Source organism: Rutilus rutilus (genome assembly GCF_951802725.1).
Source record: "Rutilus rutilus genome assembly, chromosome: 16".
Lineage (NCBI taxonomy): Eukaryota > Metazoa > Chordata > Actinopteri > Cypriniformes > Leuciscidae > Rutilus > Rutilus rutilus.
In genome coordinates, this window is record NC_140224.1 from 20,291,655 (window position 1) to 20,305,127 (window position 13,473).

At 37.1% G+C, this 13,473-nt stretch overlaps 2 protein-coding genes across 6 annotated transcripts in view; one reads left to right on the forward strand and one right to left on the reverse strand.

Moving 5' to 3' along the window:
• The window catches only part of grid2ipb (glutamate receptor, ionotropic, delta 2 (Grid2) interacting protein, b), a 35,801-nt gene extending 33,605 nt beyond the window's left edge, over positions 1 to 2,196 (forward strand). For all 4 annotated transcript variants that reach the window (XM_084435090.1, XM_084435091.1, XM_084435092.1 and 1 more), the window contains one exon: positions 544 to 2,196. In XM_084435090.1, coding sequence (XP_084291216.1) covers positions 544 to 615 — 72 coding nt within the window. In that variant the 3' untranslated portion in view covers positions 616 to 2,196. The remainder of the gene's footprint in view (positions 1 to 543) is intronic.
• A 1,782-nt stretch (positions 2,197 to 3,978) lies between these two features.
• The window catches only part of arhgap17a (Rho GTPase activating protein 17a), a 34,710-nt gene continuing 25,215 nt past the window's right edge, over positions 3,979 to 13,473 (reverse strand). Inside the window, exons 13-20 of one of the 2 annotated variants that reach the window (XM_084434691.1) lie at positions 13,388 to 13,468; positions 11,830 to 11,943; positions 11,655 to 11,746; positions 11,402 to 11,558; positions 10,762 to 11,025; positions 9,921 to 10,048; positions 8,118 to 8,651; positions 3,979 to 5,480 (exon numbers count right to left, since the gene is read on the reverse strand). In XM_084434691.1, the coding sequence (XP_084290817.1) occupies positions 5,365 to 5,480; positions 8,118 to 8,651; positions 9,921 to 10,048; positions 10,762 to 11,025; positions 11,402 to 11,558; positions 11,655 to 11,746; positions 11,830 to 11,943; positions 13,388 to 13,468 (1,486 nt within the window). In that variant the 3' untranslated portion in view covers positions 3,979 to 5,364. The remainder of the gene's footprint in view (positions 5,481 to 8,117; positions 8,652 to 9,920; positions 10,049 to 10,761; positions 11,026 to 11,401; positions 11,559 to 11,654; positions 11,747 to 11,829; positions 11,944 to 13,387; positions 13,469 to 13,473) is intronic. The other variant, XM_084434692.1, reaches the window with a different exon arrangement.

Here is a 13,473-nt window from a genome sequence, read left to right on the forward strand (position 1 = left end):
GGATGGATATTTGCTTCAAGTGACAGGCTTGGTGAGTGAAATTATATTTGTATTACCTTTCTGTATATGTTAAATTTTCTTTAGATTTTCTGTCTAAAAGTGACCAAAAAGACACTGAACTCCAGCTCACCATCGGTGTCGCCAAACCGCTCCATCTCCAAAACGTTCGTACGCATGGGTCTGAGTTTGCGTGCAGGTGCGCAAATTTTCCTGTCAAGTTTGTTTTTATAAATCACAACTTATGCGTCGGAAGTGGCGTACGCCTCTTTCAGGGCCTGTTTTGTGCGTACGCAACGGTTATAAATGAGGCCCCAGATGATTTTTAGCATGTCCTGACTCCTGATTCGTAAAACCAAAGAATTCAAAAGGGTGTACTTTCTTTTTCACATGACTGTTTTTCAGTATTTTTGCTTTGTTCATCATGTGCCTTATGTTTTTTTGGTTGTTCCCGGTTTTGTTTTGTGCAATTAACAATAAAAGTGTGGGTAAATATTGGCACCAAAGTCACCTGAGGTGAGAGTTTGCTGTTTCTCTCTTCAATAGAGAGCACTGAGCGAGACACAAGGAACTGAAAACCCCAGAAGCCCCAGAATAGCCTCACCGTTGGCCTGGTGAAAGCAACAGCATCTGCTGTCTCTAACCCAGAATGCCCATGTGCCAATAAACACGGAGAACTTGATAGCGTGAAAGGACAAACATTACTTTAAAATGTCTTGGATGAATTAAAAATATCTTTAGAATAAAGAATATATATATTTTATACAGAACTTTCAGCCTGTTCATTGAGAAAGTATATTAATATAGCTTAATTATTATTAATTTTGTTTTTGAGATTTGCTGCTTAGAATGTAACGGGAACATAAACACTTCAATTGATGGTATTTTTGATGGTATATTTTTGGTACCGAGGTGAATGAATGTTTACTCATCCTCAAGCCAAATGTATTTTAACACACTAAAGAAGTTTCCAATGAGATTTAAATCCTTCACAGTATTAGTGTTTTATTGTTGAACTCCATTGTGATTCGAACAAGAGTGCACACCCTTCTCTAAAACTAGCTTCCAAATCTGTATTGCAAGACTAGTTGTACATCGGTGGTTCCATCTCGCATGAGAATCTGTGGCAAGTTTTTCAACTATGAAAAGACAACGATAAAGCATCACATTATTAAATGGCAGAAGGGTACACAAACCATCTGCTAATTTAACATGAGTATGTAGCTTGTCTGACTTTTTTAGGTATTATTGTTTAAGGTAACATAATGCATTTCTTCCTGACGCCTTCTGTTCTGAACAAATGCATGATCTTCCTTATTGCCTGTCTTTGTGTCACGTGTATTTTTCTTTGTCAGAATTCTTTCTCTAAATCAAAGACCATAGATGAGGAGAAAACACAATTTGCATTTGCATGTAGCAAAGTATTTCTATTTATGTAATGTATTAACGTTTTGATTGTTTCTGTATCAATTTGTTATATTGAACTTGTTTTATCAAATTAATTAGTTGTAAATTAATATTTGCGTACAAACTGTTGGCGTGACTAGCCTAGTGTTTTCCTGAGCAGTTCTTCAATATCGACAGGCCACATATTGCTGCGTTTTATTGAGATGTCTCATTTGTTTTGCCTGAATAAATACGCTTTTGCGAACATTAATCTCTGTGTAATTATTATTATTTTTTTATTTTTTTTACTGTAACTGTTTTAATGGAGCTGTGGAATCTCTGAGTCATGCTTTGATTTTTTCCCCCTCAAAACGTTGTACACAAAGGAATTAATATTACTTTGAAAAATAGTTGCCAATACTATGCTGATATTTATCTCAGTAATTTCCTGTTATTGGCATTATTCTTCAGGGTAGACGCTCTTTATTTTTCCACATATGAAAATAAGGCAATAAAGAATAAACATATGTTTGGTTGTACTGTTGATTGACTGGATAAATAAATAATGGGAAAATTCTTAAAATTGTATTTGCTTTATTGTTACAATTAACCACAGTTTTACATTTGAATTAAAGGTGTAACTTCAATCATATCTACTCGTGCCAAATTGTAAAGAGATTTTTTTTTTTCAAAATTACACATAAATCTTTTTTTTTTTTTTGCCACTTTCCATTTTCAATATGAACGTCATCATAACGTCCTTGTTACCAGGCAACACTATAAGTGCTTCAAATAGCAAAGATCTTAGGTATGTATATATATATATATATATATATATATATATATACATATGATAATAAACCTCTGCCAGCCTCTTCAAGACCCTCAAACCCTTTAATCATACATGAATACACACACGCACACAAAAAAAATCCTATGAGGCTAAATTCTTTCTTCATAAATAGATACATTTTATAATGTTGGAATGAGATCTTGTTTATATCGGGTCCTTTACACTAATCTAAGGTGCAGAAACATCTGAATGAGGAGAAAAGCCAAACTTTTTTCTCATTTGTCAAATCAACTCAATTAATGTGGTTCTTCAGATAACAATATTTTGTTGAGTTAAAGGAACACTCCACCGTTTTTTGAAATAGGGCTTATTCTCCTTCTTTCCTACATTTAGATAGGTGGGTAAATGCATTTTTGTCTCAGTGCATGCATTGTTTTAGTTTGACAGGGTCGGCGCTAGCTTAGCTTAGCATAATGAATGGAATCCTTTGTTGCCAGCTAGCATGTCCTGAGTAAAAGTGATATAAAAAAAAAAAAAAACCTAATTACTTCTTGTGGCCTGCGTATTCACAACGAGTACAAATAGTGATGCAGATTAACACTAGGCGATTTCCTAGGCAGATATTGACTTATATATTAAGGACTATATTAGGGGGAAGCACAGGCGAAGCACTGCTACTTGGGCGTGATATCTCTGCACCCAAGTAGCAGTGCTTCGCCTGTGCTTCCCCCTAATATAGTCCCAAGTCAATATCTGCATAGGAAATCGCCTAGTGTTAATCTGCATCACTATTTGTACTTGTTGTGAATACGCAGGCCACAAGAAATAATTAGGTGGGTTTTTTTTATTTTATATATTACTTTTACTCATGACATGCTAGCTGGCAACAAAGGATTCCATTCATTATGCTAAGCTAAGCTAGGGCCGACCCTGTCAAACTAAAACAATGCATGCACTGAGACAAAAATGCATTTGCCCACCTATCTAAATGTAGGAAAGAAGGTGAATAAGCCCTATTTCAAAAAACGGTGGAGTGTTCCTTTAACAAATTAACTAAAACATTTTATTTCGATGAACTACATTTTAAGGTAACCAGGTAACTTACTTTAAAGGATTAGTTCACCCAAAAATGAAAATTCTGTCAGTAATTACTCGCCCTCATGCTGGACACCATGCTCACACTCACCATTTCATCAAAAATATCTTCATTTGTGTTTCGAAGATGAACGAAAGTCTTACGGGGTTGGAACAACATGAGGGTGAGAAATTATTGACAGAATTTTCATTTTTGGGTGAACTAACCCTTTTAAGTTAAACCAACAATATTTTTTTTACAGTGTACAGCACAATTGTTTGGGTTTATTTAGAGCCAATATTAATGCATGCACATGTATTAGAGCTATCTTGATTATGATTGGCTATTGTGTTTGTTCTGCAGTTAAATGTATTTTTATAGGAAAATACCTGACCATTGTCCTCTAGTAGATAGGAAGTTGATCGCCTAAAGCTGTGCTCAGTACTTGCTTCTCATCACTATGGTTTCTTTCGTCACATTAAATAATTATTTATTTTGTAAGTAGGCATGTAAAAAGAATGTACAGTACATGAGTAGAGAAGACGGACTGACATTGTTCAGACGTGTCATTTCCCACAATGACAGCTTCAACTGACTTGAATAGGTAATTCAATTAATGAGCATATAACATTTAATTCAACTGAATGTAAATGTTACATCTGAGAAGTCAACAACTACATAACGAAACACTGAAAGACCAGTTCTTGGTTCACTTTTTTTTTTATTTCACTTTGAAGCAGTAATACAAGGCATTTATTTAGCTTTTTTTTATAAAGTCTTCAGACACGAAGCCTCTGAACTTCAAACGCACCATCAACATTTAGTTTCATAAGTGTGAAGTCAGTTTACTTTCCAAACCTTGGTCAAATAACTCTTGTAAGTGTACTTGGGTAAGGCAGCATGGTAAAGGCAAGGAAAATGTACAAAGAAAAGCTAACAGTGAGCATGATCGCCTACATTTTCCTCTCACTCGAGAATCGATCAGAATCATGTGAACGTGATGAATCAATTCACCAAACATAACGTGATTGACAGGCCGATGATAATCGCCACTGGGGTTCATTCTTGTGATCTTGTCAAAATGGTTAAGTTGCAATATCAGTAAAAACAATTTTGAATTATTTTTAATACTTGTAATGGAGACTTTATAGACGATATTGAGACGAGGAGGAAAAACGTAAGCAATAATGTCTGCTCTTAGCTATTATACAGTAAGAATAACATCCAAGTGGCACATTTTCCCCCACTTTGGTACCATATCTGGGATAAAATGAGGGAAATACAAAGCTATCCTTGTCAAGGCCTGGTAAACATACAAACAAAGCCATAACATAAGGTTTCCATACCAGGATATCACTAAAGCACATGTTTTGACCTTTTCCATCACATAAACTGACAGCGGAACACTTTAACTCTAATTTTAGCAATCACATGTCCAATAACATATAGCCTCTTTCACATACGCACCAGTCAGGATTACTTTTACACATAGCTGAGTGGCGCTCTACCACATATATTTAGGTCCAGTCATATTAATGCCCCAAAATTATGAAAACATCAGCTGTGAAAGGCAGAAAATGAATCATTCAGCATTTGCATACTTTAAACCAATGTATTGCATGTAACTAGTATCCAAACTGGAATAGTAAGGCTTGCAAATGAAAAGAAGGAATGTACTGTATTGGCTGACTGGAGACCTGCAGTCACAAGCTATACAAAAAGCCAGAGTTTTTGCATTTGATTTAGTGTCTTTCACCTTTTATTTAGAGTATTTGCTTTGTTTAGCTAAGGCCACTTAAGACTCACCTCAAAGTACCTCATAACAATCAATTTAGTTTCTTGTTCACCAAATTCGCCCATCACTGTACAGACCTAGTTCCTCATGCAATTCAGGCCTTTTTTTTTGTTTTTTTGTTTTTTTAACAAAAATGTTAAATAAACATGCTACATCTTGGGGCGTTTGTATCCCTGGTGCCACTGGGATTGTTGATTGTCTTAAGTGAAGGATATTTGAGAAGCACAGCCAAGATGATAAACACTTTGGTAATGTGAGAAGAGCAGCCCTTTAGCAAACCTTTGGTTAAGGGAAAGGGTGTCAGGGTCAAGGCCATCTTTACAGGACGGTGCTCTCTGTGTCAAGGTCTGAGTCCTTCAGATGGGTAACAGGCTTCTCAACGGCGATGTCAGGAATAAGAGCTCGACCAAGTGCTTTAAATGTCATCCCCGAATCTGCGAGACACAAGATTAGGATGTTAGACCATACAGATGAATGGATTGTTAGTAATACAAATCATTCAGCTTGTTTGAGATAAACAGAACTAATGAATGGAAATGCTGTTTGACTTGCTGTGACACCATGCTGACAGGAAGAGATCAACCAATATTTTACAACCAATATGATACCCATTATTTTTACGTTTCCAATAACCGCTACGCAGAAGTGAGATTTAATAACTGATTTATTTAAGCTTTTTTGCACAACCCCAGGTAGTCGATTTTATCATGAGGATATAATTCACCCTAGACTCTATATATATTTATATTTTTTAAAACTATTTCAGACCACATGGCCATATTAACGATGTTGTTTTAAAACATGAATATACAATTATAATAATAGCAGTAGTAGAAGTAATAATAATAATAATTTATTATTAAATTATACAAGTTAAACAAACCAGTGAAGAAATATATTAATAAAGTAATAATACCATTGTCCTTTAAAATAAAACTGTATTACTAATTTATTAATAATAATTATTATTTTACAGAACATTAAAATTACAAAACTAATATTCATGGCTGTCTTCATTTAAGAAACGGTGATTTTTGCAAAATGGTTGCAAGTTTGAATCCCCACTTAAATATTCTGTAACACATCTCACTAAAGCATAAATAGCTGAATTTATTAATATTTACATGAACAAATTGTTAATTAAGCCATAGCAAGCAGTGTATTAATGCAGTTTTGGGCACTATTCTTTAGAAACCTATCAATTGGCTCCATTTATTACTTGACACGTTTTTTTTTTAAGTATTAAAGTACACCCCCTGTAGTGAAAATCAAGCTTTTAATGTTGTTTTATGTCTATGTGGTGTTTTTAATATGCTTTAAGACAAATCATGTACAAATTCATTAGTCAACACCATTGCTGAGTATTTTCTCGTTAAAACTGCAGTGAACCAAAAACAGTCTCAAAACCGCGGTTTGAAATCGCTGGTGTTTCTGACGTCACAATCTACCTTGTAACCAATCACCTCAACGTGTGATCGTCAATGAGTGGATCTTTGAGCTGGTGAGTGAGTGGAGGCGGGGCTAATTTGCATATTCATAGAACTGCGTATACTAAATAAAGCAAGGGTGTAGAGTTACATTAAAGCTATTTTAAGGCATGAAGACATTTTTTTCAAGGAACAAACATTTAAATATGTCATTTTGTTGATTATTGACTACAAGGGGACTTTAAAGGGATACTCCACTTTTTTTGGAAATAGGCTCATTTTACAACTCCCTCAGAGTTAAACAGTTGAGCTTTACCGTTTTCGAATCCATTCAGCCGATCTCCGGGTCTGGCGGTACCACTTTTAGCATAGCTTAGCATAGATCATTGAATCGGACAGGACCATTAGCATCTCTCTCAAAAAAATGACCAAAGAGTTTAGATATTTTTCCTATTTAAAACTTGACTCTTTTGTAGTTACATCGTGTACTAAGACCGACGGAAAATGCAAAGTTGCGATTTTCTAGGCTGATATGGCTAGGAACTATACTCTCATTCCTGCGTAATAATCAAGAAACTTTGCTGCCGTACCATGAGTGCAGCAGGTGTAATGATATGACGCAGCGCCTGAAAATAGGTCTAATAGGTTAGACAAACTTAGTCCCGGTCACGTTGGAAGTTACCGAGCTGGGGACTATTTTCAGGCGCTGCGTCATATCATTACGCCTGCTGCACTCATGGTACGGCAGCAAAGTTTCTTGATTATTACGCAGGAATGAGAGTATAGTTCCTAGCCATATCAGCCTAGAAAATTGCAACTTTTCATTTTCCGTCGGTCTTAGTACACGATGTAACTACAGAAGAGTCAAGTTTTAAATAGGAAAAATATCGAAACTCTTTGGTTATTTTTTTGAGAGAGATGCTAATGGTCCTGTCCGATTCAATGATCTATGCTAAGCTATGCTAAAAGTGGTACCGCCAGACCCGGAGATCGGCTGAATGGATTCGAAAACGGTAAAACTCAACTGTTTAACTCTGGGGGAGTTGTAAAATGAGTCTATTTCCAAAAAAAGTGGAGTATCCCTTTAAGCAGAAAAGGGTAAATCTTCAGTCACTACTGATACATACCAAAATGCTCTCACAACAATGAAGCGACCAAATGTTTTCACAGCCAGGTGGTGCAATTCTAAAATGTTAGTCTGTTAACTCTTATATTGTTTTTATTTTAAACTGCTGTTAAACTTAAGAGCAGGACACATTCATTCATACAGTGTAATCTCTGTACAGGCTTTCTTATGTGAAATCATGTCTTAATTAAACTACTTAAAAACAAACTATCTTTATGTAAAAGCAGTGGTATTGCAATTGAATCCACTTCATCAACAAAAAAAGAATGAGATATCTTGCTGGTACGAGAAGTGAGAATTGTCAGCTCTTTTTTGATTTAGCAACTACATTTATAAAGGCTTATAAAAGGCATCTTAGCAGACAGAATGTTGATCAAACATTGGATTCAGACTGGGTTTATCCGTATCCTAACTTTCAGCATTCAGACACAGCCTTCATGTGCCCTGAAACCTCACAGAAATGCAAACAAACATGCTGTTAAACAGAAGCTAGTGTGACGGAAATAAAAGAGCTTCACCCATTGTTTTGAAGGCAGCGCTGCAAATTCCATTGCTGTCGCTTCCTGTGGCTGGAGGTTGGGGCGGAGGGGGAACAGTAGGTCTGTTGCGTGGTTTAGGCACAGGCCTCGGGCGAGGAAGCGATCCTGACTGGAACACCGGGGGAGCCGTGGGACTGGGACTGTCGTGAAACAATGCCGTGGGCGGAGGGGTGCTTGGAGGAGTGGGAGTGCTTGGAGGGGAGGGGTCTTCTCCGGGGTCACCAGGTGCGGTGGGTTGGGGAGGGGGTGTGGCCTGTGTGGGAGGCTGAGGGGGTGGATGGTTGGGTGCCTGAATGGGAGGCTGGATGTTCGAATAGCGACGAGGGTTCGCGTTTGTTTGAGCCTGTGTTTGTGGGGGGCTCAGATTGGTGGGAGAGTAACTAGAAAGTGGTCTAGGGGAGGGGCTGAGGGACTGAGGGGTGCCTAAAGAGGTTTGCTGTACTGACTGATTGGTTGGTTGGCCTGGTGGAGGGTTGGCTGGCTTAGGAGGAGCCGGGGCCGGCTTCTTTGTACCTACAAATAAAAAGAGAACTTAAAATGAGCTCTTTCTGGGGTTCTGAGCTGCTTTCATGTAAAGTCCCTGATATACTTCAAGTGAAATCGAAGAACGAACTGGTGTGACGTCATCTCGAAGTTCGTTTTGAAGTACGAAACAAAAGCAAACTTTCCTGGGGCTCTACCTTCTTTGATGTGGAAATCTTCTCCGATTAATTTGTTCTTTTCGTTCTGTAGAGGTCAGACGCTGAAGAGCTGCTTCATAGTTAAATTAAGAAGTTAAAATTATAGTGAAGTTAAAACTGTAATTCTAATTGAATGTGACCCTGACACTGTTTTTTATGTTTAATACTGTTAAGCCAGGCTCAGACTACAGGAGTTTCAGGTCGATTTACCCCTCCCGACATTAGGAAAAAAAAAAAATAAATAATAAAAAAAAAAATTTGCATCCAGGGGATCGGTCAGTTCCGATGTTCTGGTAAGGCATTTACAGATCAAATATTAAACCTCTCGATCTGCTCGCAACAATATAAAACATGTTTGATATTTAGGATTTTGCATCGGGATGATTACTTCCACAATAGCCAATGAGAGACAAGTCTACAAGGAGACGGAAGTGACGAACTTTTGAAATGTCAACCGCGAAACAAGCAGCTGTACAGGTCCGGTGGACGACAGAGATGGAGGAACGGCTGCTCAAAATGTGGCAACAACACGACTGCTATTATAATGTCTACAGCAAGTTGCTGCGACACAGTATCCATTTTGTTTACATCCGCTTCCCCATGAGGTGCAAAATCTAGCATGATAATCTTGTAGCGTGTGCAGGTTTGAGATTTGAAAAAAGACAATCTGTGAAGATTCTCCTTATGTGCGTGATGCAACCAGATTTCACAATAATATAAGATTTCAAAACTTTTTTGAGTTTGAGCCCGGCTTTAGGCTGCTATCTTTAAAGCAATCTATTGTGTAAAGTGCTATATAAATAAACGTGACGTGACTTGACTGGAGTGCCGAATCGCAGAGATGGTGCAAACATATCCATGTCACTATGATTGGATGACTTCTAAAACTGATCTTCTCACCACTCTCATTTTTGTTACATTTTTATTTTGTTATTGAGAGGAAAGCGTCCAGCGCATATTTACAGATTCAGCTAAACACGGGTGGTGTTGGGACGTTCACTTAAAATATCACTGATCAGGCATTTCAAATGTCTTTTTACCTCCAAGGGAAGACTGAAAAAGTACTGTGCTGTAAGCATATCAAAGCCTTAAGTCCACTGACCTCTGCGAGCCATGTGAGGACTGGGTCCTGAAGATCCAGCCACAGGCGTCCCCACACTCAGCTGTCCTGATCCTCCAGTGCCATTTCTCTGAGCTGGAGGAGTTGAAGCAGGGTCTCGGTTCTTTGAGCTGTTAAGCAAACGGAGAGAAAAATCAACCAATAATATTTAATAACATTCCGCAACATTGACATTCCACAAAATGCATACTGCAAATAAATACGAACTTAATCCTTTTCTGACGGAATATTTTAATATTAAATCGTTTGAATTTTTTTTTTTTTTTAAGTGAAAACCATTAAAAACCATTACTAAAATGATTGTATTAATTTACATGACTTTTCTAGGTCTAGCAATATACAATAATAGTGTGACTTTATATCATTGCAAAATGTAAACAGTATTATCACACAGCTCTTTATATGAAGTTGGTTTTATAAGCGTGTCCACATTTTCCGCATACATGCAGTATACTTGTGTAGGGTAAAACTACTATACAGCATTCTCAAATGCTTGATTTCGTGTAAACAATGTATACTGTGAAAAGTGCTACACTTAAGTCAAACATTTCAAATGAATTTTTGCTTGTTTTATCTGTCAGACAGTGTAGCCGGGACAGACATGATTAGATCACATGACCAGTCGAATACTACTTGCTTTATCTCATGAACTCCCCTGTTATCAGACACCTTCATAAATTCATCAATCATAGCTAATTGCCATCGGTTACTGAAAAGCCAGAGAGTTAAAAGACCCGTTTTGTCCCTCCACAGCATCTCCATGTGCATGCTTGGCAGATTCATTAATGCATTGCACTGGTCCGGCACATTGCAGGAGTCTTACCTGATCTCCTCAGTATGCTGAGCTAGAAGCTGCTGTGCTGCTGCCAGGGCGGCCATCCCCAGCGCCAGCCCGGGCTGGCAGCTCTCTAAGCCCATGCCCGCATGTGCAGGCTGCTGGAGCAAGAGTTCAGTCATAGACTGACCCCCTGCACTACCTGCAGCCTCCACTGGGGGCAGCGGGGGCTGGAAGCCAGGTGAAGCGTGCTGCTTTCTAGGTACAGTATTGCCTCTACGAGGATTGTGGTCCATTAATTTATTAGCAGAGCTACAGAAAGAAAAGACAGCAAAGACACCACTAGTGCTAATAAGTTCCCAGGAGAGCGACACCACAGAAACCAAGAGGGTAATCTGCATTGGTAGTAACCCCACTCACATCACACATATTGCAGGGTTAAAAGGGAAAAGCAAGAGATTTATCAGTAGAACTGACAATACCCCAGAGGTTAATGGTGAATGTAATCTAATCCGCTGTTTTAATTGCTCAATTAAAGTGAATTGCTCAATTAAAGTGAATTGATCAATCTAAATGGATTCTAATCAATTTAATTGCATATCTTTGTGAAGCAAGAGGAAATAACCAGTGTGACTGATTCAGGGAATCAAACTGTTAATAAAAAATGTGTGTGAAATTTATGTGGTACCTGTCTCTCCGGGGCAATTCACCATCTGGGCCCACCATGCTGCCAGGTCTCTTCCTCTCTATGGTGCCCGAGTCATAATCTGGCGGGGTCAGGTGGTTGACGTTGTTTGGAAGTGGTGCGGGCATCGAAAACATGCCGGATACATTAAAATCCACATCTGAAGGAATAACAAGAAACAGGTTAATCTTAAAACTGATAGCAATACTTTTTTTCATTGGAAAATACCATATATTTAAAGCTTTATGGCCCCTACCTTCAGGGAAAAACCAATCTGCATGCTGAATGATGGGTTCAATAATAGTAACCACATGGACAGAGGTTGCAGCAGCCATTTCTGCTAGGCTCCTGTGGGTAAAGAGAAGAGCGTTCAGAAAAAGGCACAATTAAATAAGTTAGCGTGTTTGCTGGATATTGCAGAATATTCTGACCCCTCGGTTTTGGCCCACAGTAGATTGGGTCCAAGGACAATGGCTATGTTGCTGGGGGTCATCTTGTTAACGTCGCTTTCCTGTGCGAGCTTTGCAAGGAACTTAATAAGGTATCTGCAAAACAGAGCAAATTCCCGAATCAGAAGAATGCAATTTAAAAACAATTTTTAATCACCATCTGGAACTCCTCTGTTGTTGTAGTAAACGGGAAAGCGGGATTCTAAAGAAAATAAACTTTGCACACATGGTCTTAAATTATAATTAAAAAAAAAAAAAGTTATTTCAGTGATCTGAACATTTGTTTATACACTAGAATATATATATATATATATATATATATATATATGAAGAGTTCAGATGCAAAAGCCTCTAAATGCCATCTGATATTTTCTTCTGGAATGAACATTTTTATCCAGCTTGTATGTTTATGTTCAGTTATTTCACTTTAATGGCAATGAAAATGACCTATTAATTGTCATTTAAGTGAAATTACTGAACTTAAATATACAAACTTGATAAAAATGCTAATTTTACAAGAAAATTTCAGATGGCACTTAGAGGCTTTTGCATCTGAAGTCTTCATATATATATATATATATATATATATATATATATTAAATATATCTAGATATTATGAAAAAGAATAGGTTTTCACCATATTTTTGTATCATTTTTATTTCTTATAAGTCATTATTATTGATCACCCTTTATGTCTGTGTGTGGGTTTTTCAAACTTCTAACCGATGAAAAGCATTTAAAAGAGCTTGTGACTAAATTAAACTCTGTCAAACCTCATAACTCCAATCGCTTCTATAGTGAATTAAGTGCCGCACGGAGTTCGGATGTCTCTGCTTGCTTGCAATGCAAAGGTACTGTAAATAAAGCACTAGTTGTTTGAATAAGGAGCGGAGAAGAATGTCTTAGTCTAGCATTTGTTAGTCCTGTCTTAAAGGGGACCTTTCATGCCCTTTTCAAAGTTTTGATTTTGTTTTTGGGGTCTAATAGAATAGAAAAAACATTATTTGTTCACATATTTTACATTGTTGCAGCACCTCTCTATTATGATGTGTACTGTACATTCCCAGAAGAAAACTCAAGACTACAATTGAGACGTTTCAGGGAGTTCAGAAACAGTGCGGTTTCAGTACGATGATATTCAAGATACATTCTTAAATATTAAGTCTTAATATTTTACTGGGAAAAAAAGATATTAAGTAGAAATGTATTTACAATTTATTAGTTATTTCATTTACTATTATTTTATTTACTCTTATTTATTTGTTATATAATAATATTTATTTTTAATTTAAATATCATCTTATTTCCTAGGTCCTAGTTTCTAAACTGCGTAGTATCATGTGTCTGGATGGCAATATGCATATGGAAATAATATGCAAATGATTTACAATAAAACTTTAATTTAAATTTAATTTAATTTAACTTTAAAAACATTTGTGCAAACATATTTTAAGATAAAATCTGTGCAGTTTTATACATAGAACCCCAGAACTTTGCACAAGCCAATTACACTTCACATTCAGATTTAACTGAAACCTACCTGAAGTTTGCCTTGTTGTTTTTTGGTAACTGATCGCAGGTAACCCACAAAGCCTGTAACCGCTTGTCTGGGTCAGAGACGCTTAA